General features: G+C 46.8%; 1 protein-coding gene and 1 non-coding gene across 3 annotated transcripts; both read left to right on the top strand.

Annotated features, from left to right (window-relative positions):
- Positions 1 to 1,778: 1,778 nt before the first annotated feature.
- On the top strand, positions 1,779 to 21,090 carry PPP1R8 (protein phosphatase 1 regulatory subunit 8). Of its 2 annotated transcripts, none has more exons than XM_027570043.1 (7): positions 1,779 to 1,922; positions 3,851 to 3,911; positions 9,748 to 9,901; positions 11,222 to 11,442; positions 13,449 to 13,593; positions 17,470 to 17,534; positions 19,631 to 21,090. In XM_027570043.1, the coding sequence occupies exons 1-7, from the start codon at positions 1,867 to 1,869 to the stop codon at positions 19,982 to 19,984; spliced, it is 1,056 nt and encodes a 351-aa protein (XP_027425844.1). In that variant the 5' UTR covers positions 1,779 to 1,866; the 3' UTR covers positions 19,985 to 21,090. The 2 variants fall into 2 exon arrangements, with proteins under 2 accessions (XP_027425844.1, XP_027425852.1); XM_027570051.1 differs by having other exon boundaries at positions 1,794 to 1,922; positions 9,826 to 9,901.
- Positions 5,621 to 5,786, top strand: LOC113917710. Its single transcript, XR_003518331.1, has one exon.
- Positions 21,091 to 27,560: the final 6,470 nt, after the last annotated feature.

The following is a 27,560-nucleotide window of genomic DNA, read 5'->3' on the forward strand; positions in this document are numbered from 1 at the left end:
CTAGGTAAATGTAAGGTGCCATTACATCAGAAGCCAGTGTGAATATCAGCTGTGCTGGAAACAAGAAATATGGCCAAGGAGTAAAGAATTATAAGGGTAAGAATATAGCGTTAGGTTTCTTGGGTGTGTAGTCAGCACTAGAAGGGATCAAATAATGGACCACACACAGAAGCTGAGAAATTGAAAGGCAAAGTTGATATTTGTTATGTCACTGTTAGCTAGAAATGGCTTCAACACCACCTTATGCCTGAAAAGGGCATGGAACCTTGAAGGCCTGGACAATCTCTGTAGATAAAAGTACCTTGTTCTTTTCTGTCACACTCAAAACACTTGAGAATAATTCCTTCTCAGGAATCATGTACTCATGCTCAAAGGAGGAGCCATAGCCTGTTTTCTTGAAATGAAGTTTAGAATTTGTATTTTTCCTATCAGCCTGGTCTTTGGAATCCCACGACTGGAAAGGAGGATATTAACAGGTAATTTGATAAGTGTTCCAATCAGCATCCTTGCCGGATAAGTTTACTGTGCTTTTGAAAGTCAGTGGAAAAGGTGATTTTCCTGCCTGCCTACGAGTTGACAATTTAAAAATCCAAGTTAATATTATGCTGCAGTTAAATTCTGATGCCCTGGAGAGGTCAAAAGGGCAAACACCAGGCTGATGTTTGATTTAAAAATCTAAAGGACCAGTAGCAGGGAATCAAAAGAAATAACTCTATCATAGAGATAACTTGCTGTGTAGTGCCTGTTTTCGGGTGAACAATAACTTTGCAATTGGTTTCTTTAAAAACGGCCAATTAATCCTCTCCTGTTTTCTACAAAAATGAAAAAGTGTTGGGAATCAGTTGTATGCTAATAATAAATGTAATTGACCAACATCTAAGTATGAGAGACTGGTGATTTAAGAGCACGGCCTTTGGCATCATACCGATTTATGTTCGAATCCCACTCACTTGTTCTGGGTTGAGACTAGGTAACTCAATCTCTCCGAGCCTCCCCTCAGGAATCCTACCTAGCTCACTGGTGTTGTGAGGATTAAATGAGATGATCCATATAAAACATACTTGCACAGATAAGTAAGCATTCAATAAAGCCTTTACAATCAGAGGCTCTGCTACTTATTGGTCTCTTTCGGGCTACCGTAGGCCTAGGACAGGCCTGAATCCTAATGCTTCCTTGCACTATTTAATTACCATGACCAAAATTTTAAAATCCAAAGGGGCCACAGCTTAACTATTTCATTCATACACACTTAAGATTTGGAAGGCTGCCTTCGAATTGGATCCGCCCTTTGCTGCAGTTTGTCCAGTTTTCATAAACTAGATGATCCCCTAATGCAGCCTCCCAGATAATCTACAGAAATCCTCAGACCCAGATTTGGATTAGGAAGGGGATGTAAGTACCATGCATGCAGCTCTGCGAAGAGCCGTTAGAAGAGAAACTGACCACTCCACTCTCTGAGTTCTGCCTTCTAGCTTCTCTCCAGATTGGGGTGGAAAGGCTCATGGTGCAAGCGCAGGACAAGGACAGGGTCCCAAGACTTTAGAGCCCAGGGGCGTGTCTGGAGAACACAGGGGAGACCGATACCCCTCCTTACAAGCCCCTTTCCTCAGACACTTCCCGGCCAAGGAAAGCCCTACCCTCCCGAGACTTTTCCAGAGAAGCCCAGCTGCCTCAAAACACCGGAAAATAACTTAAAAATCAGATTCCAGTCTTCACGGCCACTAGACACGTCCCATGCGTGCGTAAGTAGACGTGCGCGCGCGCGCGAGTGCGTACGCACAGACTGCTGGGATGCCGCCTCTCCCCTCGGGTCTTCCAGTTTCCCGGCGTGCTTAGGGCCCGCCAAATGGGAGGGGGAGACGCAAGATGGCGGCAGCCGCGAACTCCGGCTCCAGCCTCCCGCTGTTCGACTGCCCGACCTGGTGAGTGGCGGGGTGGCGAAGGCTGGAGTGGCCTGGCCCGGTCTGGCTTGGCCCGGACTGGCAGGGCAGCTCATTTCTCGCAGCAAGCCGAACGGCTCAGAGACCCTGGAACTGATTGAGGGAGAACTGTCCGTCGGGCCGGGCGGCGTGTGGAGGAACCGGGAGCCTGGAGCCCGGGCCCAGAAACTGAGGAAACCCAGACTGGGGGGCTCTGGGGTGCTCGCTTAGGCAGTCCCTTGGGCGATCAGCCGGTTGCCGGGGCGCTTCGGGGCCTTGGCCCCGAACTTACCCCAACTCCTGACTGAGTGCCTGGTGCTCTTGTGGAGCACCGTACCTGCCCCCCTGCTCTCCGTCCCGAGCGCGCACGAGTCCGCTTCTCGGCCCCAGCCCAAGCTCAGTGCCCCGCATCCCTCTGTTGTTGCTGCATCTCCCGTGCGGTACTTGTCTGTCTCCCGCAGACTGGAAGCTCCCTGAGGGCAGGGACGGCTTGACCCATCTCGAAGCCGGGCACAAGTGGACATCAGTAATTGCTGAGATGAACCCCTTTCAACCCTTCTCAAGCTCTTGGGAATAATGGAATAATTTAATTTAGTCTTTGAGCAGGGTACAAGATGAATACATATGAATTGGCTTGCAAGGAGACCCATCCGAGTTAGAGCTGTTTCTGCTGTAGCTCATCACAGTTTATGCATTATTCCTTTTTCTTTCCCGTTATATTGAGCTCCTCAAGGGCAAGGGCTGTCTGAATCATATTCGTGTTCCCAGCTCCTAGGCCTAAGCCAGGCACATAGTAGGAGTTCAGAAGGCATGTTGTGGATGTAACATTTAACTTTCCTTTCCCTGTTTACTGTACAAAATGGGCTTTTGTCCAATGCACTGTCCTTTCAACAACTGCCGTATAGAGGAGTTGGGACAGGATTGTGAGATGACTATGTTGCATCTTCAGTTAGATGGATGAGGATGCAGTGTGTGTGTGTGTGTGTGTGTGTGTGTGTGTGTGTGTGTGTGTGTGTGTGTGCATGCAAATGTAGGGGCTCTGGCAAGATTGTTCTTTCTTCAAACTTAAAAGGAGCAAAGACCGGAAGCAAGTGAAGGTGTGGCTGTTTTCTGGGTCCCTCTGCATTTTTGTAGCACCCAGTTGTTTCAGTCTACAAGTTGTATGCCTATTTTGGTCCCTTGCTGCATTGATTTCAGAAGTTGGACCAGGACTGTAAACTTACAGTTAGAAGAGACTATTTGAGATCACCTACCATTTCCTCAGAGTCTGGTATGTACCAGGCACTGTTTGGTGCTCTGATGTATATGTATCCCTCATAAATGGTGTTATAAGAAGTATAGAGAACAGTTTCCTGAAACATACCATTGAAGGAAGACCTGTTCAAGAGTAACAAACATCTCTTGTATTTATTGGTACCTGGTTTTATGGGCATGCTTTTGGATTGCCCTAGCTCTCTAATTATGCACCTGTGATTTGGTCTCAGAGCTCAGGACAGTACCCTCTGTTTATTCTGTGATGAGACTAATCTTGATCAGCCCCAAACACCAACTGATTTATTCTACCTTTATAGGGGATTAGTGGTAGTGATAAATCTTAGATTCAAACTCCAAGTAACCAGACTACAGCAGCTATAGTACTTGGACTCTCTGTGCTGCTTTTTCTCTGAGGTTGATATCCAGTGTTAAAATATAGGTTTCTTTGGTGCTGCTCTAAATACAGATCCAGTAAAGTCTGTTTTAGAGCAATTGAATCACTGGGGAAGTGTCAAATGTAGAAAGGAGCTGTAATAACAGTGAAGTAGATGACATTTCTGCTTGAACATGAACTAATTATAGGCTGGTAGAAGAGCTGCATTGTTGAATGGGACAGTGATTGTAAATGGCATTTACAAACTCATCCTGAAAATGCTTTTCTCACTCTTATTTTTCAGGGCAGGTAAACCCCCACCTGGTTTACATCTGGATGTAGTCAAAGGAGACAAGCTAATTGAGGTATGGAAATACATGTCTTCCCTTTTTTTTCTCGTCACACTAAACATTTTTGCCAGTGACTCATTTTTCCACCCCCTCTCCTGTGCTTTGTTTTCCAGCAATGCTACTTTTGTTCATCCTGATTTTTTTTCTATTAAAAGCACATGGTGATATAACACATTCAAACCTAGTATCTCCCACAGATGCTCAGTTTTTTGTGACTTCTCTCACCTTCCAAATGAAGGGTTTTAATTGATCATAGGCTTATGAGTCCCCATCAAACTGGACTTGGTGAATTCTATCTCTCTGAGGACATGGAGTTGTGTGGAAGTTACAAGATACACAGTAACTAAAGAAGAAAGTGAATGATGTAGATTGCGTTTCACTTTTGGGTTGCATTTATGCAATTCAGGCCCAAGCCCTTCAAAGAAGTATAGTAAGCTAAGATGCTTGCTCAAAAAGGAGAACGGCATGGTGATGAAACTCATTCATTCATTCAAAACACTTATTGAATGCTTATTGTGTGCCAGTCATTGTGCTCAGCAGAGGGACTACAACAGTGAACAAAACAAGCATGGTTCCTGTCCTCAGATTATCTGGTAGGAAACACAATCACACAAAAATTACATGATTATAATTTAAATAAGTACTATACAGGAAAAGTTTAGCTGAATTCCAGCTTTGCTTTTTTTTTTAAGATTTTATTTATTTATTTAAGAGAGAATGAGAGAGAGCACGAGAGGGAAGAGGGTCAGAGGGAGAAGCAGACTCCCTGCTGAGCAGGGAGCCCGATGTGGGACTCTATCCCGGGACTCCAGGATCATGACCTGAGCCGAAGGCAGTCGCTTAACCAACTGAGCCACCCAGGCGCCCCAGAATTCCAGCTTTTATACAAGTCTTTAGAATGAACACCACATGGAACTTCATGCGAACATGAATTTTGATTAGATATTAGGTTGTATAAGTTTTTTTAATCCTTACGGTGCCATTTACTTACCAAGAAATGGAGATTATGCCCACTATGACCATGGAGTTGTGAGTTTCCATGTCTTAAGGCAATTTTATGTTTGCTCACTCAGGTAGAATTTTAGGTTCAAGGCCCCATTATTGAATGCAGTTGGTTTTCTTTGGCGTGTATAGTAAAGATCAAGATGGTTGAAAGGCATCTGTGAGATCTCCTGAAGGAGACCCAGGTGTTTTGCAAAGTATTAAGGCATGAATTGTGATGAATTCTGTTAATTCATCATGCCCTTAGCCCGTCACTTATAGAGGCCTTTTGTGTTGAGTTCTTCTATCTTAAAGGTTACAAAACATCCAGATTATTCAAGGAAATAATTTAGCTAAAATGTCTGTAAAGCCTTTTTTACTATAGACTGTTCCACAGATGTAAAATATCGTTGCTAAATAGCATGAAGCTTTGAAGACATAGAGGAATTTATTTTGGTACTAGAATTTAGTAAATCTCTAGTTTGTAGTAGAAAGAAATAGTGAGGCATAGCCTTAATGCTAATACCACATCCCTTTGTGAGATAATTTATATTTCCAAAGCACTCTGATTTGTCAAACATCCCTCTGATTACTGGTTTCCATTAACTGATCATGTTTTCTGTCTTTCAGTGCTCTTAGGTATGCTGAGTTGCCACACGATTGTCAAGTTACAATCCTTAGACATCACTGTATTGTTTTGGAAAGGAATGGACCTAAGAGATGCTTATTTTTAAGGATTTAGGCAGCACTTGATACTAACCGAGCTATCTATATCCTAGCCTTGTGTCAAAGGCTTGTGATGTGTTGTGATAGCTGGGTTTAAGAAGTGCAATATTAAAACAAAAGCCATGAGTCGTTTAAGCCCAGTGTGTAAAGACACACTCTGAGTTATAACTCAGAGGCACAACTGAATAGTGGTTATTAGCCATAGCTAGTCAAGAAATTATGCTGTTAGTTACTGTTGAAAGACGAATAAATTATTTCGTTCACTTGACGTTGTCCAAGAATTAACACATTTCCTTAATTCTAAGACATACTGTTACCCCCATGTATTTGAACATTTCTGTAATTCAGATGCCTTTAAAAATATATATATATTTGACAGAGAGAGAGGGAGAAAGCACAAGCAGGGGGAATGGCAGGCAGAGGGAGAGGGAGAAGCAGGCTTCACCACTGAGCAGGCAGCCCGATGTGGGGTTCAATCCCTGGGCCCTGGGATCATGACCTGAGCCAAAGGCAGTTGCTTAACTGACTGAGCCACCCAGGTGCCCCTTGAGATGCCTTTAATAATGAAGGTACATCTTTAATTTGGAAACCGTTTCTCTTTCCCAACCCCCTGAACACCTAAATCTCTGATATGTCTTTGGCACCTTAGCATTAGAGAAATTTGGCCAGTGTTATATTAGAACCCAGGAGTGGGTGATCTTATGTATTGCTTCCTTGAGACCAGCTTATGAGCACTGTAGTTAGCAAATTTAAGTTTGTGCATACATCATCTGTGTGCATATAAATATAACTGAAAAATGCTGTGAGATTCAGCCTGCATAGACAGTACCCGGAAGGAACAAGATGTTGAAATTTCAGGGCTCTCTTAGTTCTAAATCAGTGTCTGATTTTTAACCCAAATCTTAAAACTTGGGGATGACATGGGGATGGTTGATTGAGCTGTCAGGCTGCTGTTAAATCTTGGGGCTCCATAGTGGTACAGGCCTGGCATAAGCTCTGCCAGCAGCAGATGGGCACTGCTGGACAGAGTTTCCCATAGGTGACCCACATACGTCGACTAGCTTGAACCAGTTGGGTCTTAAGGCTAAGCCTGAAAGAGGCTGGGTAAGTGATAGTTAAAAGAAAAATTAAGAATGTGACCCATAGCACTTGTTCACTTCTTAAAAAGACTGAGTAACTGATAGTTAAAAGAAAAATTAAGGACGTGACCCATAGTACTTGTTCACTTCTTAAAATGTTCCTTGCCTTATGGTGCATTTTTTCAATGTAGGTAGAGTGAAGAAAATACATAATGTAGTGGTTAATAGAGCTTGGACTCTGAAGTAAGACGGACCTGAATTTCTTTTTCTTTATTTTAAAGATTTTTATTTATTGAGAGAGAGAGAGAGAGAGCATGAGAGGGAGGAAGGTCAGAGGGAGAAGCAGACTCCCTGCTGAGCAGGGAGCCCGATGCAGGACTCGATCCTGGGACTCCAGGATCATGACCTGAGCTGAAGGCAGTCGCTTAACCAGCTGAGCCACCCAAGCACCCCGGACCTGAATTTCCAGTTACAAATACAGTAGTAACCCCCTTAACTGCGGTACCGTTTCAGTTACTGGCACAGCTGATCCTCCTGACATGTTGTCAGAGGTCAGTTGTGGTCTAATGCTGTGTCACAGTGTCTGCGTCGTTCCCCTCATTTCATCTTATCACGTAGGCATTCTGTCATCTCACATCATCACAGGAAGAGTGAGTATAGTACAATAAATATTTTGAGAGAGATACCACATTCGCATTAACTTTTATTGCAGTATATTGTTATAATTGTTCTCTTTTATTATTGTTGTTAATCTCTTACTGTGTAATTTATATATTAAAGTTTATCATAGGTATGTATGTATAGGAAAAGACACAGTATATAAAGTTTGGTATTATACGAGGTTTCAGGCATCCACTGGGGGTCTTGGAATATATCTCCCACAGATAAGGGGGTAACTACTGTGTTTAGCTGTGTGAACTTGAATATGTTAATTACTTTCTTTGAGTCTCAATTTTGTCATCATAAAAATAAGAATAAAAGTACCTGCCCACCGCACAGAGTGGTTGTGGAGACGAAATGACATAGCAGGAAACCTAGCACAGTATGTGGCACCTAAGTGCTCAGCAGTATCAGTGGGAGGTATAATTCTGGATTCATAAGGGGAACACCAAAGCACAGGGGAGAATAGTGGCCCAGTGTGAGTTTAGTGACAGCCAGGAATGAAATCTAAGCCTCTTGAGTCCTACCTGGTACTATACTAACTTGACTATTTCTCTCCTCAGCTTTGTGCTATCTTCTCTCGGGGATTTCAGGAGGAGTGTAGTGTGAAATGTGAGCTAGAGCTTAAGGAGACCTGTGTGTAAAGGAAAAATATAACATTCTTGAGCAGTCAAGTTGTAGACTTCTAGAACTGGGAAAGTGTTAGCAGTAATTCATCTAGAGTCCTTCATCTACAACAACCCAGTCTACAACCAACCAGCAAAGGCTTTACTGATTCAGGTTTAAAAGAAAGATAAGAATTGGGAGCCTGACTGGCTCGGTCGGTGGAGTGTGCGACTGTTGATCTTGGGGTCATGAGTTCAAGCCCCACATTGGGTGTAGAGATTACTTAAATAAAAATTAAAAAAAAAATTAAAAGAAAAATAAGGACATTGTTGTGAGTGTTCCATAAAGCTAAAATGAGCTCAAAGAATGTCCTTTATCCTTATCCTTCCTACTTATTTGGTGTTGAAATGACCTTTCTTTTATAAAATGATTATGATGCTACTAATTGGTGAGAATTTTTTTTAATGTCCTTCTTTGACAAAATCAAAAATTAACAATTCTACATCAGCTCCTTCTCCCCTCATATTTTTTTTTTTATAATAGTTTCCTAGTCTGTGAAATCCCCTTTTCTGATGTTATACTGGGACATTCTATAGTTTTGGGTCCTTTTTAGTCCCATAGCAGTGTCTAGAAACATTTTAGAGCTCTTCTCTTAGAATTGTTTCACACAGTGGCACATTGTTTACAATATTGGTATTGCAGGTCATTCACACCTGAGTTCAAATCCCAGCTCTGCTACTTAACCGGCTGGGCCACCTTGGATGAGTGACTTCATCTCTCTCCATCTGTTTTCTTGTCTTTAACAATAGAGGTGATACTTGTTTCACAGAGTTGTTTAGAGAATTAGATGAGATTATGCTTAAAATGCCTAGCGGTAAATAGTCTGTCAATAAATCTTAATCCCCATACCCTTCTTCCCTAAACCTAGAAAATCTTTGCCCCATGTAGTAGTTCTATGTTTGGACACAGCAAATACTCATTTAGAGTTAACTTAGAGTAATATTTTTTTGTGGCCAATGAAGTTAGATTTAGGTACTCATACAATGATATCTAATGTAATTGTACTTCCTAAAGAGGGTTCCAAAAATACTTGGGGCTATGGCAGCATGATTAGAATACACATAGGTGTTTACACCCCTTTCCTTTCCTCACCGATTGTTAATATTCATTCGAATGTAGATTTTCTGAACAGCAGCCTTACTACTTTGTAGACATGCTTTGTATTTCTTGTTTCCTGGTTGGCCTAAAATTAAGATCCAGTGAAATCTTAAATTTCCCATGGATGGAAGACAGCCACTCCCACAGGCTACATTCATCTAATAGAATTAAGAAAAGTTCTTTTCATACCAACACAAGACATTTAACCACTGCATTTGGGGAGATTAATTGCCATCTCCCCTCCAAAATGCTAGTAAATTATTCTGAGCTTTTTTTTTAATTTTTTTTTAAAGATTTTATTTATTTACTTGAGAGAGAGAATGAGAGAGGGAGAGAGAGCATGAGAGGGGGGAGGGTCAGAGGGAGAAGCAGACTCCCCGCTGAGCAGGGAGTCCGATGCGGAACTCGATCCCAGGACTCCAGGATCATGACCTGAGCCGAAGGCAGTCGGTTAACCAACTGAGCCACCCAGGCGCCCTATTCTGAGCTTTTTATCTTGAAGAATAGTGGGAAATAATTTTGTTTTCACCTTGGCAAGGAATTTTATTTACTCAAGATTCTCTACTTACTAGATTGGAAGAATTTTTGCTAAACCCTATTGAAACAAGATTTAAGTAATATTTAATTTAATATTTATTTAGAAACTGATTATTGATGAGAAGAAGTATTACTTATTTGGGAGAAACCCTGATTTGTGTGACTTTACCATTGACCACCAGTCTTGCTCTCGGGTCCACGCTGCCTTGGTCTACCACAAGCATCTGAAGAGAGTTTTCCTAATAGATCTCAACAGTAGTAAGTAACTCACATCCCATCCCGTTCGTTTCACACATTCCCTTTGGGGCAATGTGAAAATGCTCTTTGGGTTCTTCAGTTTTGAAATCATGTTTTATTGCTCATCGAGGAAGAAGTTTATGTTTGGTTTTTAAATCAGCTCCTCTTTCTGTGATATCTCCTATTTTCCTGAAATAATTGATGACTAGAGAGAGAAGAGGGTTTTGGGAAGTCATGTCCTGGAAAAGGCAATAGGTATATACAGAGAACAAAAAAAAGGGTACCCAGGAACCAGGGGCTCTGGGTATTCAGGTGTTTATGGGACCGTGATAAAATTGTGGTCTGGTTTAAGCAGAAGCCATGGAAAACTCCATTAATGTATTAGAGTAGTGTTGCAGGACATTAAAAAATACTTGCTTTGAGCAGTTTAATTTTTTATAATGGGTTCTTTATTCCAGCTACATTTTGCTTTGACTACTAATAATACCAATTTTAATTCCATGAGCACACTCCAAGTAAGATTTTCATCTTTGCCAAAGATAATCCCAGAAATGCACTTGAGACAACTGCATGGGGCTCTGAAGTTTATTCATTTTGCCCATGTATCTGTATAGTGTAAAATGTAAAGCCTCCTGCTCCTGGGCTGATCATGTGCTACTCCTTCTCCCCTCCTCTAGCGCGCGCGCACACACACACGCACACACACACACACACATATAATCTGCTTATATAATGACTTTGGAGGGGCTTGTGTCACAAGTACTTAACTTGCAAATTTATCTCATCTTTTCTTTCCATTTTATAACATGCAGAATGCTGACATGGAGAAATATTGAGACTTTCTAGTAGAATTTTGGTTTGCCTTGGCATTCATAATGCACCTGTTTCAGCCAACATCCTTTATTGTCCTGGGGAAAACCCAAACATAACTGCCACCAGGCCAGAAGTTCTTATGTTCCTTACACTTGGGGCTGGAGAGGTCAGACCACAGCAATGCCTGTCTTCTGCCTTGCGGGGCATGGCTGTCGCTGGGTTGGAGCCATTCCTGCTAGACCCAGAATGAAGCCACACCTGTCCAGCGGAGAGTGAGCAATGGTCTTTGTTCGATGGGGTAGCGACGGGTCTGGAGATATGTAAGAAATGCACTGAAGAGATTCAAGACTCAGTGAACAGTTTCCTTTTCATGGGGACCCATGACAAGGGATTCAAAGCGGACCCAGTGCTATTTTCATTTTAAAAAGCAAAACTGATGTGCTGGGAGGAACTGCTTGCCCTCCTACAACTCAGGTTGGATTTTGTTTCTGTGTTTCTCTCTTACATTTCTGATTTGGTTATTCCCAGCACACGGCACTTTCTTGGGTCACATTCGGTTGGAACCTCACAAGCCTCAGCAGATTCCCATCGATTCCACAGTCTCGTTTGGTGCATCCACAAGAGCCTACACTCTACGTGAGAAGCCTCAGACACTGCCGTCAGCTGTGAAGGGAGATGAGAAGATGGGTGGAGAGGACGATGAGCTCAAGGGCTTGCTGGGGCTTCCAGAGGAGGAGACCGAGCTTGATGTAATTCCATATCCATCTACGGTGTTATTTTGTCTTTTGGGACTCTGGGTTTTGCAGTATGTAGCTGTTCTGTGTAGCTTGAAATGCCAGTGACTTAGCATCATGAGGTTTGCCGCTTTGCCAGTATAGTGTGTCCAGATGTGAGGCACCTGGGACAGCTGCGCCATGTGGGCTTGGTTATGTCCAGCCAGGCCTCGCGAGGAGTTCCTGTCAGACCTTCATGGTCGTCTGTATACCTTCATTGGATGTTAGAAGCCAGGGCTGGGAGTTAAACTTTCCTGGAGCTGCCCTGTCCAGTGCGGTAGCTACTAACCACATTTCTGGTACTCAGTAGTCACATGTGGCTAATGACTACCATATTGAATGACAAGGATATAGAACATTTCCATCACCCAGAAAGTTTCGTCAGACAGGTCAGGCTTAGAGAGACTGAAGCTTTCGTTCATTTACATTGATTTTTTTGTTTGTTTGTTTTTTAAGATTTTATTTATTTGACAGAGACACAGCGAGAGAGGGAACACAAACGGAGTGGGAGAGGGAGAAGCAGGCTTCCCGCCGAGCAGGGAGCCCGATGTGGGGCTCAATCCCAGGACCCTGGGATCATGACCCGAGCCGAAGGCAGATACCTAACGATTGAGCCACCCAGGCGCCCCAACATTACCTTTTTTTAATATGGCTCAAATAGCCTAAGAATCTCTGAGTAGAACTAGACTGCTTTTGGTCTTATGGGCCTAGCTGCCCTGAAGGCCATGAATTTTACAAGATGTAATTTTAAAGTGCTAAAGTTGTCCTTTTCTAGGGGCTAGCCCCAGTGGCTTGTGATGCATCTGTTGTCCTTAACATGTCCATCGCTGCACTGGTGTGACTGGTCTATTCAGGTAGACAAATGCCAGCATGCCCTTACCCACCCTCATACATTTACCTCTTGTTCATCAAGGCAGTTTCTCAGCCCTTAGGAGAAAAAGCACAACAGAAATCTTATCATTTACAAGTTACTTTGTTCTGGGCGCCTGGGTGGCTCAGTTGGTTGGGCGACTGCCTTTGGCTCAGGTCATGATCCTGGAGTCCCTGGATCGAGTCCCGCATCGGGCTCCCTGCTCGGCGGGGAGTCTGCTTCTCCCTCTGACCCTCCCCCCATCTCATGTGCTTTCTCTCTCATTCTCTCTGTCTCTCAAATAAATAAATAAAATCTTTAAAAAAAAAAAACAAAAAAAACAAGTTACTTTGTTCTAAAGAAGTAGCCTCATAGCCAGGCACCTTGCTGACCGTCACCGTTCCCCATCTCACCTCCAGGGTGCTTCCCTGCTTCCCTGTCTTTTAAGTTCAGTTTGTTAGGTCCTCCCTGGGTCTTCATTCTCAAGACATTCAGAGTGTCTCAGACTGCAGTGCAGATTGGAATAGGTCCAGAGGTTTGGGAAGAGGCAGGCAGCAGTGCCGAGGCCAAGTTAATCATTGAAATAGATGGGTGGTTATGAATAGAAATGGGGCCATACACAGGGACGGGGAGTGACAAACCATTAATGCCAAATATTAAGTGCACTGGCCCTGTCCTTCTGAGCTCTAGTCGGGAGGGCTGCTGGGAAAGAAGCTGTCAGTTGCCCTCTCTCATCTCTGTTTCGTTACTTTAAGGCAGTTCATGGAGTTCCTCCCAGTCACATTCTTTAATTCTCAGCATGAAGACATGATAGTCTTTCCCCCAGAAACATAGAGAACCTCACCTCAGGGATATTTACGTAGATGACCTGTTCTCAACTCAAGGTTCTTCACCTCCTTGTGACCATCATTGCCCCACTAGTCAGTGAGGATGTTCCATATTTTGTAAAAAGAGGCTTGTTAATAGTAGCAGCATAAGGGCAGTAATGAGTCTTTTCTGAATACAAGAGGATCTTGTTTGCCTGGGGAGGTTAACATTCGCTCCTAAAGCCTTCTTGCCCCTTGTTTAGCTCTGTGGTCTTCAGATTCCCTGTGTACTGACTCCTGTCTGTCTTGTGTGAACCCTGGCCTAGAACCTGACAGAGTTCAACACTGCCCACAACAAGCGGATTTCCACCCTGACCATTGAGGAGGGGAATCTCGACATTCAGAGACCAAAGAGGAAGAGGAAGAACTCTCGGGTGACTTTCAGTGAGGATGATGAGATCATCAACCCAGGTGAAATGTCTTCCTAGTTTCTTCCAGTGAAAAAGCTGTGATCTCAGAGAGTAGTGTGCACAATGTGTAGGTTGGTTATAATGTTTCTCAACAAGGTGTAGGATAACCAGTGCTATATTAAGGAAAGAGAATTCTTACTGATCATCAGTGGAGTACCCTCAAACGCTCAAGTATTATCCAGTTGCAGTGTGAAAAAAACAGACAAAGAAAGGGCCCGCGTAATGCAGTATACAGAGCCAGGCTGTAATTCCCACCTGCTGGTCCAGCAAGTCTGTGTCCTAGTGGAGGTTGAAGTAGAGTTGTTTGTTGTCTTTTACCTCAGAGTAGAGCATTACTGTCTTTGTGGAATTCTGAGTGTGAGTGGTAACTCTAAGATTGGAGAGCCTTGTGCTGCCACCATTAACTGCACTAAAGACTTGCCTCTCTGTAAGGAAGTAATGTATAGAGAGTTTGTATGGAAGCGTCAGCAAAGTGAGAGCATCTGTTTATGGGAAGGCCACCAAATTCACCAATTTGTTCCATCATTCAACATCCATTTATTGGGCTCACATATATATCAAGTACTCTGGTAGGTAGATGACATTGAGCGAGGAGGTATCATTTGTATGATGAGGATGGAATTGAGATTCTGAAAACCCTGTTAGAAATCAGTCTCAATGGATAGAAATGAAGATCCCAAACTAACAAGTTGCTTTTACTTCCCAAATGAAATACAGTGAGAATAACCTTCAGGTCCTGCATATAGGTTCAAAATATCAATTATTTAAATGGAGAGGATCCATTCCAGTGACAGCTCATTAAAAAAAAAAAAAATCTAGGGAGTTTAGTTAATTGAATGAGTCATCAGGGGGATGTGGAAACTAATCAAGTGCAGTTTAAAATTGCATTAATAGAAGAGTAGGGGATAGTAACCCCACTCACCTGTGTTCTGAGCAGAACTCACCCAAACAGGTTACCAAATGCAAGCACAGCCTCAGCCACTGAATGTGTTATGTAGTCCTGAGGGAGGAGGAGACTCACAGCTATGTAACACTGTCCTCCAAATGCTGGGAATGTAGGGGAACCATGCTTGAGGAGGCATGGCCTCTGTGGGTGGATATTTGCAGGGCTGACCTTAGGGAGGAAAGAGTAGGGAAAGCCAGAGCCAGTGAGTAGCAAGTATTTGGCTCAGGATAAAAAACAACAACAAAATCCTTATATTTAGAAGAAGGATCAGAAAGATCCCTATGAAAGATCCAGGCGTGCGTTTGGTGTGTGAAGTAGAGAGGATTACTATCCAAGCAGTGAATGGCCAATGGAAGTGTTCAGGCAGGGGCTGAGTGACCAGTTGGGGAAACTTATTTCTGGACCCCAGAACCTACTGAATAAGAATTCCTAGGGGTTGGACCTAGAAATTTTATAGTTTTAAACAAGCTCTTTTTTGTACTGATGAACAGCCAGCAATTTAGGAATCACTGGACTAGTCAATCTTTTAAATCTCTTTTAGAACTCAGGTTCTGGTCTGTTGTTTTTCTCCTTGAAAATTATTGCCCTGGGGGGCACCTGGGTGGCTCAGTCAGTTAAGCATCCCACTCTTGGATTTGGCTCAGGTCGTGTTCTCAGGATTGTGGGATCAAGCCCCTTGTTGGGCTCTGTGCTGAGTGTGGAGTCTGCTAGAGTTTCTTTCTCTCTCTCCGTCTGGCCCTCCCCTTCATGTGCTTATGCTGTCTCTCCCTCTTCCTGTCTCTCTCAAATAAGTAAATAAATCTTTTTTAAAAAATTAGAAAAAGAAAATCATTGACCTGGCGCAAAATGTGTATTCAGACAGAGCCTCACATAGCGGTTAAGAAGACCTGGGTTTGAAATGAGCCTCTTCACTTAGTAGCTCTGTGACCTTGACCAAGTGACTTAACAGATATTGGCCTCACAGGACTGGTGGGGAGGCTAAATGATTAATATATGTACAGATACTTTATTTTTTTATTTCTTTAAAGATTTTATTTATTTATTTGACAGAGACACAGAGAGAGAGGGAACACAAGCAGGGGGAGCGGGAGAGGGAGAAGCAGGCTTCCCGCCGAGCAGGGAGCCTGATGCGGGGCTCGATCCCAGGACCCTGGGATCATGACCTGAGCCAAAGGCAGATGCCTAATGACTGAGCCACCCAGGTGCCGCCTGTACAGATACTTTAGATCAGTGCTCAGCACTCAGTGAGCCCTTGACAAATGTTAGCCATTATCCTCAGTGTCATCAACCATCACTTTTGCATTTTGTCCATGCAGCCGTTCCTATACCAGAAGTAGACTTACTAGCAAGGAACTTGGTGGTAGATCTTCGAGGAGCAGAGATCTCGTGGGTTGGGTTTATCCTCTTTCTTGGAGAGGAATGGCTAGAGATGAGGAGAGGGTGAGAGGCCCGAGCACCGCTCAGCCAGCATGGCATAGGACAGGGTCCCCCAGAGAGTTATCCTCCCCCTCCACAGGCCTTTTGCGCACGTGGGGTGCGTCCCCCTGAGCCACCCCTCTTGGGCTCCGTTGCTCTTTTGCTTCATTTAGCTTGCCTTGCTGAGGGGACGTTTGGAACAGGGCTCCCATGGGGTGAGAAAAAAGGTAAGAATGCCTTTTATAGAAACCTCGTCCCTTTCCTAATGAGCCTGGATATCTTTTCTTCTTTCTTCTATATATTGTTCATTCACTGAGCAAAGACTGATTGTGAATGTAATGCCAGGGTGTATTCTTTGGAGGCATCTTAATATGTGAAAAACCAGACGTATTAAATAAACAAGGGATTAATTACTCAAATAGTGAATCTCTGTTTTCCAAAGGGATTCATAGGGGTGTTTCTTTGAATAGTAGGCACCCTCTATGCATTTAAAGTCAGATATACAGCCCTTAATAGGGAAACAGTTCCTTTCCCACCACTATATTAAGACAAAGGGGGCTTGCAGTAGTTTTTTTAGTCATGATAGTAAGTCTGCCTGCCTGTTTTCCAGACCTTCAGCCTTCATCAAGAAAGGTCCCCTTCATCCCAGGTGACCCAGCCCGGTCGTCCCTTCTGTGCTCCAGGAACACTATCTTGCACCCCTCCATTGTGTTGTAGCCTGTCCGGCTTTTCAGCCGTGAACTCCTTAAAGGCGGGACAGTATCTTGCTCTTTATTTTGATGCTTGATGTCCAATAAATGAGGCATGAGAGAGTTACTGCAAGCACGTCCCTTCCTTGGTCTTAGCACTTTCTTCCTGCAGTGAATGAGGCTAGAACCAGTAATGTGTGTGTGTGTAACCTGTGAAACGGGGGCTGCTCTCCACCCTGCCTGGACGGGGGCTTCAGCTCCTTTAGTAAGTCTTGATTGTATACCGTTGTTAGGTCAGAAGGCCAGGTTAACTTGGAAGCCCTGGGCCTGAATCCTAATTTCTGGTATTTGCTAATGAGCGGGCATTGGCAAGGTATGTGGTGTGTGACCCCTTCCCATGTGTCATTGTTTTATCACTAGCTTGGGCTTGATGAAATCTCTTTGATTTCCCCCTTCAAAGAGGGACTCATCGTATGGAATGGGAAAGAATTTGGGAAAGGCAGTACAGCACAGTGGTCCAGAGCCAAGGCCTATTTCTGGCTGCTTGGACTCAAACCCTGGTCCCTCCACTCCCCAGCAGGGTGACTGGACCAGGCACTTCACCCCTCCAGGCCTGAGCGTGTCTGTTAGATGCTGATTGTAGTCGTACTCGCCTCGTGGAGTTGTGAGGATTTAACACAGTGCCAGCACTCAGTAAGCACTTGAAGTGTTAAGTTGTATTTTACTGTTTTAATATGAGTTGTGATTACTTTGTTTGCAGTGGGCCCTATTCCCTTAATCATCCCAGCAGAGTATCAAACTAACCCATCTCTCATGTCTTCTGCAGAGGATGTGGATCCCTCAGTTGGTCGCTTCCGGAACATGGTGCAGACTGCAGTGGTCCCAGTCAAGGTAGGAAGCACCTTGTAACAGTATTTGAAATGCTGTACAGTCTGGTTTAGAAACCCATGCTTTTATGCGTAGGTAAGTGTTAATTATGTGCTTAATTTTAAAACACAGTCTTTGCTCTTCTCCTATTTTTCATCATGTGGAAATACTTTCATTCCACCTGAATCTGCAGGATCCTGGACTGCCATAGAGAGACTGCAGGTGGCCAGCCAGCTTGATGCTGCGCGTAAATTAGGGTACGCTGGGAGTCTGTAAAGTTACCTCCCAGCAGGGCGCAGAGAGACCCACTTTCCTTTAGCCTTGCCTTTCTGACTCCAAGTAAGCTATTAGGCGAGGAAGAGGCATTGTTGCATTTCTGCAGGGCCCCTGCAGCTATGGCCGTGCCTTTGTTGTGTGATTGGGAATGGCACAGATAGGAAAGGCAGCCCAGATTGGATTGGGCTGAAAGATCAGGTATGCTGAAGAGCCAGGAGGTGAAATTACAGAGACGTTCTGGTTGCTCAACACGTGGAGGAACTATGTGACCACTTGGACTGTCCACAGGGAGCAGATGGCCCCTTGAAGTAGTGAGATCCCTGTGAATTAGAGATCTTTAAGAAGTGATTGGAAAATGCTGGTCAGAGGTGCTGTAGAAAGTTTTATTAAAAAAAAAAAAAAGTCTTTAGGGGCTCCTGGGTGACTCAGTCGGTTAAGCGTCTGCCTTCGGCTCAGGTGGGATCGAGCCCCACATCGGGTTCCCTGCTCAGCGGGGAGCCTGCTTCTCCCTCTGCGCCCCCCCCCCCCCCCGCGCTTGTGCTTGCACTTTCTCTCTCTTGTTCTCTCTCAGATAAATAAATAAAATCTTAAAAAAAAAAATCTTTAGGGGCACCTGGGTGGCTCAGTCGATGAAGTGTCCAACTCTTGATCTCAGCTCAGGTCTTGATCTCAGGGTCAAGCCCTGCGTTGGGCTCCATGCTGGGTGTGGAGCCTACTTAAAAAACAAAACAAACAAACAAAAAAAACTTTGGACTATATTAGACTAGATTGATTACCTATGTCAAGTTTTTGGTTAGTCTTTTTTAATCCAAAAGGGGTAGAGGGTTGAGGGGGATCTTTCATGAACATTCATAAGCCAGTGTGAAAAAGTACAAGATGGAATGTTTCTCTGCATCTCCATAGCGTTTGTGTCACATTTCTCCTAGAGCTCTTTTCTCTCTTTCTGCTTCTTCCTTTGGAATGTTCTATTGTCATTAAAGTATAAAACCAGGGGCCCGTGGGTAGCTTATTCAGTTAAGTGTCCGACTCTTGATTACGGCTCGGGTCATGATCTTGGGGTCATGGGACTGAGCCCTGCATCAGGCTCCATGCAGGTGTGGAGGCTGCTTAAGATTCCCTCTCTCCCTCTCCTTTCACCACCCCCCCCAAAACAAAGTATAAAACCAGCAGATATTTTTACTTCTTTGTCAGTTTTATTATGATATAATTATTTACATACAGTAAAATACATTTTAAGTGTATAGTTTGGGTTTTGACCAATGTATACACATGGGTAACCACCACTATTATTAATATATAGATTTCCATCACCCCAGAAAGTTCCCTTATGTCCCTTTGCTGTCAGGTCCCCCCACTCCCAGCCCCAAGCACCCGGTAGACTACTTACTATCACACAGATTAATGTTCACAGAGCAGGCGATCAATATGAAGATACTAACTTTTTACTTAAATACTACTACCTATTAACACCTCTGCTTTCCTAAAAGGGTATTTTAACATCAGAAGACAAGGGAGGCTGTGACTACAGGATAAGGAGTAGTCACTTAAACTGGATAGGTTTTACTTTATGAAAAGTTGACCCATGATCCTCATTTTTCTCAGTGTGACGGAGGATTGTGAACCCTTTGTGGGGAGCGGTGTTTGGGAGCCCTCATGTTAGACAGTGACTGTCTGGTCTCTTCAGACCCTGAGACTTCAGGACAGTGAAATAGGTTGTCTGGGAAACAAAACAAGCTAGAGGGTTGGGGGCCTTTCTCCAAGCTTTCTAGGGCTGGAATAGAAAAGGCTAACTAATACCCTCTTGTGCCTCACCTCTTGCTTCCTCTGTTCCTTGCGAACCACAGAAGAAGCGGGTAGAAGGCCCTGGCTCCCTGGGCCTGGAGGAATCGGGGAGCAGGCGCATGCAGAACTTTGCATTCAGTGGAGGACTCTACGGGGGCCTGCCCCCCACGCACAGTGAGGCCGGCTCCCAGCCGCACGGCATCCACGGGACAGCACTCATCGGTGGCTTGCCCATGCCATACCCGAACCTCGCCCCTGACGTGGACTTGACTCCCGTCGTGCCGTCAGCAGTGAACATGAACCCTGCACCAAACCCTGCAGTCTATAACCCCGAAGCCGTCAATGAACCCAAGAAGAAGAAATATGCAAAAGAGGCTTGGCCGGGCAAGAAGCCCACACCTTCCTTACTGATTTGATATTTTTGGTCATGGAGAAGGGTGGGATTGGGTGGGAATTGGGTGGAAGGGTGAGGGGGGAGCTAATGAACTAGGGAGAAAAACTTTCCGTGTGTGCGGTCTCGTCTTTCAGAATGTCTCCTGGGGCCCTAACCGTGTACCATTAAAGCTGGGGAATATCCCATAAAGACCTGTCTTCAGAACACTTGGAGTGTAGAGCAGTGTTTCATATTTCCTGACAACTAGGCTGCCCTGGCTCTTTCCGAGGCCTTCCATCACCTCCTTTTTCTTTTCTCCCTCGTTCTAGGGGCATTTTGATTTAAAGGCGCGTTCCCTGGGAGGAGACTCCAGGCCCTCAGGTGGGATCTAGAGCCGTGGCGGTGGCAACAGCATCACCAGCCTGTGGGGCCAGCAGCCTGATTTCTGTTGACTGTCCCTGTAAGTCCCAGATAGCAAAGGGGTTGCCGTGGACCCCAGGGCGATCAGAAGAGGGTTTAGAATTCTTCAGTTAAGCTAAGGTTTCAACTCAGAGATGTTTGCCTAGGTCCCTGGTTTTGAGGTCCAATAGTTAGGCTTTTTTCTCTTTTGTCCTTTCTGTTGGAATGAGAACATTTTGATTTTCCTTCATCTGTGACCAGTGCCATAGACACGGATGGGTAGTTGGAAACTTACAGTATTGTTGGAACTTTACCTGTTTCTCTTGCCACATCTGAGTACCCTACTTGCCGGAGTTTCTCGTTTGATTCCAGAGTACTGTCCTCTACTCTCTAAAGTCTTGCTTTCCTTTTCAAGTGTGTTGTGAAGGCAATTTTTTAAGGATATGACCAGTTAGAGCAGCAATTCCAGTTAAAAAGGAAAAGATTTTACTTTGCAAGTACCTGATGTCTTTAAGAGGACATTTTTAAATGTTGGTTCAGAGGCTCTCCCCTCCTTTACTGAGAGCTCTCATAACCCAGAGCTCCAGGACTGGGCCCAGCTAACAAACATAGGAGACGAAGGTAGCAAACAGTGATAGGAGCTTTGTACAGAGATTTGTACATTTGTGTAATAGGCCTTTTCACGCTTTATGTGTAGCTTTTTACCTGTAACCTTTATTACATTGTAAATTAAACGTAACTTTTGTCATTCGTGCCGTCTGTGATTCGGTCGCCATCCCGGATTCCCGCCGCCGTCAGGGCATGTTTGTCAGAGGTACAGCCGATGGACTTGGGAGGCGATGCTCTGGCCCCATTTTATTACCACAAATAAAGATGCCCCCTGCCGAATGTGGAAATTCTAATTAGAGATTCCAGTCCCCAGACTGAAGCCTCACTGAGCAAAGTGGGTTAAGAGGTGCCTGCTGCCCTTCATCGGGAGGCAGAACCGCACAACGGACGTGGGGCGCCCAGGCCTCGGGACACTGGTCCCTGGTGGGCGTCGTTGCCTGGGCCTGGCGGCCCACACTCTGGCTTCAGCCGCTCGCATCGGGAGGTTTGTAGGGGATTTCAGCCAGGGTTTGGATCAAATGCGTGTGTCTTGCACACAGGACCTCATATGCAGGGAGTGGCTTTGTGATGAGGATGCCAACTAGCTTCCATATCCCTTGGGTTGAGAGTGCGGACCAGGGGCAGGAGCAGCCTGCGGAAGAACAGGGATCCATAAGATCTCAGCTGTGTAAGAAGTTGACTTTCTTAGTCACCTTCTGTGAAAATGAGGGTCCCTGTCTTACAAGGACGCCTCCCTCGTACTGTAGTGAAGGTGACCGTTTGTGCTGGTCACAGCCCCTCAGCAAGCACCTGTCTACCCTGCCCACCATTTACGGCAAGTCATTTCATTTCCAAAGCCCTAAGGAGGGGCCTGTTTTTATCCCCACTTAGAGGTGAGAAAACAGACCAACTTCCCTATGGTCCCACTATAGCAAAACTCTAGTCTGAATCCAGAGCCTGAGCGCGCGGGCTGACGCGGCCTCCGGGATGAGTGAAGGTGATGGATGTGCTCCGCAGGCTGTAGCTCTGTTCATGGCTAGGTTTGTTTTGGAGGTAAAAAAAAAAAAAAAAGTTTTCCAAACCGGACGACTCACTGGAAGTTATGTTAAAGGGCTTAGATCTAGTTTAGGTAATAAACCCTTGCTGGCGAGAGAGCTTCTACCCTGCATGATTTGGTTTCAGAATTGGAGTTGCGGGGGGAAACTTGCATTGTAGTCTCAGAGAAGGCTCAGCAGAGAATATCCAAGCCTGCCAAGCTATACCTTTCCCTGTAAGGGCCCATTTGACTTCAGTGGAAGCAGGACTGCTTAATTTGGTAGTTCCCTGACATAAGGAGGTGTATATGTGTGGAAACCTGACCCCCCTAGCACCATACTTCTGAGTCGTTCCAGTCAGGTGGTAGTGCCTCTCAGAGACGGGTAACTCGGAAAGGGGCTCCGTTGCCTCTTGCCCTTAATGCAGCTCCAGATGGGCCACAGGTGGATAAGCCCCTCCTGTTCACCACAGGACCGGCAGATGGTTATCACTCTAGTGAGCATGACGCTGCTATGGGACTCAGCATCTCCCTGGCCTGGGACACGCACCCACTGAGGAGAAGCGACTGCAGGTTTCCCCAGAGTCCTGTGCCGGCTCGTGGGCCATCGGCTCAGGAGGGAGGGAATGACCCTTGTTCCCCTCCCCAGGGCGGGAGAGGGTGGCAAACCCCGCGGAGAAGGACACCTGTTGACAGGAAGCGGCCCATTCCCCAGGTGTTCCCCGCTCAGAATCAGCTGTTTGGTGACAGCTTGCCGAAAATACGCCCATTATCTGCAAATCATAGAGTTTTAGAGTCCGAAGGACTTAGGAGATCCTGTCTGGATCCTTCATTTTGCTTGTGAGCAAACCATGGTAGTAGGGACCCACTTCTTTCAACTAATACGGACGGAAATGTGTGAGCTGGGCACACGGAAGTGCGCCACCCCGCCTGCAAGAGGCCTGCCTTCTGGAGGGAAACGCGCACACTAGCGATGCTGTCACCTGCTGGGAGCTTTAGTGGAAGGATGGACAGGTAAGGACAGCAGAGATCGGAAAGGAGGTCAGGGAGGCCTCTAGGGTGATGACATTCGAGCAGAGCACTGAAGAAAAGTAGGGAATTGCCATACGGAAGAGCATGGATTCAAGTTTCTCCAGGCAGAGGAACCAGAAGGACCAGGGGATGGCCCACAGGGGGAGGAGGAATCAGAAAGGCAGAGGCCAGATCCCACCCTGTAAGCTTTGCTGGGGAATTGGAAAGTTTTGAGTTACCAGGAGACCACAGAAGGTGTTTTTTCCTCCTTACTTTAAAAAAGAAAAAGAGGGGCGCTTGGGTGGCTCAGTTGTTGAGCGTCTGCCTTCGGCTCAGGTCATGATCCCAGGGTCCTGGGATCGAGCCCCGCATCGGGCTCCCTGCTCCGCGGGAAGCCTGCTTCTCCCTCTCCCACTCCCCCTGCTTGTGTTCCCTCTCTCGCTGTGTCTCTGTCTGTCAAATAAATAAAATCTTTAAAAATAAAAGAGGAAGAAAGAGGAAGGAGGGGGGAGGGAGGAAGGGAAGGAGGAAAGGAGGGCAGGAAGGAAGGTTGGCTTAGGAGAGACATGCTCTTGTAGAAATACTAGGAAATCCAGAGCGCATGCATCTCGCCCCACCCCCACCCAGAGTCAGGGAGACTTCCTCGGGGGAATTTCCGGAATCGGTTGTTAGGAAATGCCTCTGGCGGTGGATGAGTAAGGCTGTCCCTGGCCACAGGTGAGTCTCCCTGAAGCCAGGGAGACAGGCGTTCTAGTGCTTGCTCTCTCACAGTTTAGCAAACCTAGAATTAAGTCTAAATGTTGAGAGAATACGGAAGAAAAAGTTTCCAGTAATTCTGTCTTCGGAAGGGGGTGGGGCTCAGGGGAGAGGGTCCTGGAAATCTTCAGAGGGGCGACCTTGGATGTTTTCAAGTGGCAGAGGCGAGGGCACGCAGGAGCGCAGGGGGCGGGTGGATGAACGTCCCCAGCATCTGATGGGGGTCGCGGGAAGGCTCTGGAGTGCTTCACCTACTGAGTTCGGATGGCATCTGTCTCGGCGGAGTAAAACCATTGCCTGTTCCACTGGGGGAGTTGGATTCGGAGGCACCGCCCTCTGAACCTGGGCGGAGGTGCAGTTTCGGACTCGGCCAGCAGGCGGGGTCCCGCTCCCGTTCTTGGAGCTGCTGTGGTGGCGGTGGGACCTCCCAGGGCGGCAGGCTGGTCGTGGAGGGGAAGAGGAAGGAAAGCGGTCTGGCTCACTGTCCTGCAGCCTGCGCGCACTCGTTCTCCCAACGGCTCTGAGAGGAGGCCGGGAGAGCCCCATTTCACAGCTGGGGGACTCGAGGCTCTGGGAGAGAACCCAGCCCAAGGCTACACTCTGGCACGTGGTAGAGCAGGGAGTCACACCTGCGCCTGATGTTTTGGACTCTGAAGGGCACAGGGAAGCTCCTGACGTGGGTTGCTGCCCTGCCTTTGCCACGGGTCTGTGAGAGACAGGAGCTTGGGCCCTTTCCGATTTTTCTCCCTCTCCACGTGGCTGGGACACGGGGCGCAAGAGCACCCGGCTCCGGGGGTCCCGTACAGACCAGGCTGGACCACTGGCCGCTGACAAAATCCAAAGGCAGAGAGACAGCGGTGGTGGGACAAGAAAGGGACTTATTTCAGTGAGGCTGACACCGGGAAGACGGGACTAGTGTCCCAAAGACTCTCCGAAGTGCTGAAAATACCTCCGGGTTTATATTAGGAGAATGTGGGACACAGGCTGATGGGTCCGAGCGGGTGGACAGTGAAGGTCAAGTGGGTCACTGTCTTGGCGTCAGTCACGTGGGGTCTTGCTGGGGTCAGGGCGGTCCGTATTGCTTGAGGGGGGAGTTGCGGTTCCCTTGGGGGAACGCTGTGCCTGCAGGGTCTTCTGCCTAAGAGGTAAGCTGGAAGGAACTTAGAAAGTTTGGGGTCAAGATGGAGGTAGTGCGAGGCCTCTTTACCCCTTCTGTCTCCATCTCTGGTGCCCTTCGCGGGCTCGGCTCTCTCCACGCCTAGGGCCTGAAGCACACACACTGTTGCACCTTAGGCTGGGGGCAAGGTTACCCATGCCCTGCAAGCAAGATGTGGGAGGAGCTCTCAGGAGAGACCCTCTGCTGCCCAGGTCTCCCAGCCGGCCTGCCTGCCTGCCTCGGCCCCCACCTGCCATGCCTCGGCCTTCCTGCACCAGCCAGGCCGCCACTGGGCACAGAAGCCCGTCTGCCCTCCCTGCAGCTGTGCCCTCCTACTGACGGCCAAGGCCAAGGCCGCCTTCTCTTGGGCCCATTCCCAGCAGCATTCAGGCTCAGACCGCTCTAGACCTTCTCTTGATTCCATTTCCCCACCAGCTACCTCAGCTTCCTTCCATTTCTCTGCTCCACTTTGCTGTCCAACTTTCGGAAAGAATGGTCTTATCTTGCTGTCTCAACTTCCTCTCCTCCACTTGCTCTTGCATCCACCCCTGGCAAGCTTTTGCCCCAACACTCCATCAAAACCTCGCCTGCTTATACCCTGGTCAGTCATGTCACAATCATTGCTCCGCCCAGATTACTCCAGAGGCCCCTCATTACCTCCAGAGGAAGACCCACTCTTTCCAGGGCAAGTCTGGCCCTACTCTGCACCCGCTCCCGTTACCTCTCTGTTTTCCTACCTCTCCCCGCCTTACTGACTCTGCTGCAGCCACCTCGTGGGGGCGGGGGGCTAGCTGGTCCCCCAACCCTGCCCCTGTGGCTAGGACTCTTCCCAGATGTCAGCATGGCCCCCTCCCTCACTTCCTTCAAGTTGTGAAAGAGGAAAGCAGGCCGTGACGTCTAGGGGCTGGCCTGGCACTCACAGCTGGGCCGTGGTGTTCTCTCGTCAAACAATTTTACAGCACATCAACATCAGACAAAGCCACGCTGTGTCGGCGATGAACACAAACAGCACCACTCTGTAATCATGTCTGAACCCAGACAAAACATGAACATTGCCCAAGCCCCAAAAAGGACCAACCATCTTTATGATGGGTTGACTTGTGGTTCCAAAAGGTATGTCCAACCGGAACCTCAGAATGTGACCTTCTTTGGAAAAAGAGTCTTTGCTGGGTAATTAAAGGATAAGGGAGGGATCTTGAAATGAGATCATCCTGGATTAGAATGGACTAAACCCAATGATGAATGTCCTTCTAAGGGACAGAAAGGAGGAGACAGACACACAGAGGGGGAGGCTGAGATTGGAATGATGTGTCTACAAGCTAAGGAACGCCAAGGATTGCCCGCAGCCCCCAGAAGCCAGGAGAGAGGCATGGAGCGGGTTCTCCCGCAGAGCCTCCAGAAGGAACCAACCCGGCTGACATCTTGATATGGACCTTCCAGCCTCCGGTCTCCAAAACTGTGAAAGGCTACATTAGTACCACTATAAGCCACCTAGTCTGTGGTGATTTGTTACAGCAAACCTAGGAAAGGAATGCAATCCCCCAAGCCGGCTAGTAGGAACTAAAGAGCTGTAACCTTGGCCTGGTCTCCCCTCCTTCTAGATAGAGTTTATTAGGATCCCCAGCGTAAAACTGGCCTGGCTTCCTGAAAGCATCCAATCTAGAATCAAGCCCTGCTTCCATCAGCCCTCCCAAGTCCCCTACCCCAAGCTTGAATCCTACCACAAGGCCTTCCTGACTAACACTCTCTCACCGAGTCACCCATAATCCCTATGGAGCGTGCAGTTCCAACTTGCTAACTGCCTTGTGTTCCTGGTGGTCTTTGGCTGGAGGGCATTGACGAAGTCTTCACCCAAATGCCACCATTTCCAGCTAAATGATTTCCACCTCCCTCTCTCTTACCCCCTCCCCTTGCTCCATTTCCCCGTGGCTCTCCCCCCCTTGTCCCACACTAGGCCATCTTATTGACTTTCTCTGTACTGTTTGTGGTCTGTCTCCCCCCACCCCCATGTGAATGTGAACTCCACTAGGGGGCAGGGATTGTTTCTCGTTTTGTTTCTGGACGTATTCAAAATGGTGAGAACCTAGCCCTCCGTGGCTTCTCAGTAAAGATTTGTTGAATGAGTGAATTGGCACTCGGCCAGGAGGAAGCCCAGGAACAATAAAAAAATTAAAAAAAAAAAAAAAAAAGGAAGCCCAGGGAGCGCCTAACCAGTTTGGCCATCAAGAAAGCTTCCCTGGAAGGACCCAGGAGGGCTGGGGCTGGGTGGGTAAACAGAGGTGATCCAGGCGCGAGAGTGGGCTTTATGAGAGTATTTGGGCATGTGCAAAAAGCCTGGGGAAGTGAGGGGTTACTTAAAGACTGGGGGAGAATGAGCACTTCAAGGTGGCTGAAGAGGAGGTTCCGGAAGAATCAAGCAAGAGATGAGCCTGAGAGTTGTCAGGGGCCAGGTCATTGGGCGGCGGACAGTGCTGTGGAGCAGGTGAGGGAAGGCCAACGGCGAGGCTGTCAGAGGGTGAAATGGCGTGAGCTGGGTCCGTGGCAGCAGGAGAAGGGGCAGGGTCCAGGGGGAAGGGAGAAAGCCCAGGGTGAATCCTGGATGTCTGCTCTGGGCGTCTGGGTGTTCAGAGGTGCCATTCACTGCGGAGGGGAACACACTCCTGGAGCTCAAGTTTG

The sequence above is a fragment of the Zalophus californianus genome, chromosome 4, assembly GCF_009762305.2.
Source record: "Zalophus californianus isolate mZalCal1 chromosome 4, mZalCal1.pri.v2, whole genome shotgun sequence".
Taxonomy (NCBI): domain Eukaryota; kingdom Metazoa; phylum Chordata; class Mammalia; order Carnivora; family Otariidae; genus Zalophus; species Zalophus californianus.

What these genes read in the sequence shown, in the direction of transcription:
- PPP1R8 (XM_027570043.1), top strand. Translation starts at nt 1,867, where the DNA reads ATGGCGGCAGCCGCGAACTCCGGCTCCAGCCTCCCGCTGTTCGACTGC. An exon ending in CTGTTCGACTGCCCGACCTG is followed by an intron (nt 1,923 to 3,850) that starts GTGAGTGGCGGG and finishes CTTATTTTTCAG; the next exon opens with GGCAGGTAAACCCCCACCTG. An exon ending in CTGCAGTGGTCCCAGTCAAG is followed by an intron (nt 17,535 to 19,630) that starts GTAGGAAGCACC and finishes TGCGAACCACAG; the next exon opens with AAGAAGCGGGTAGAAGGCCC.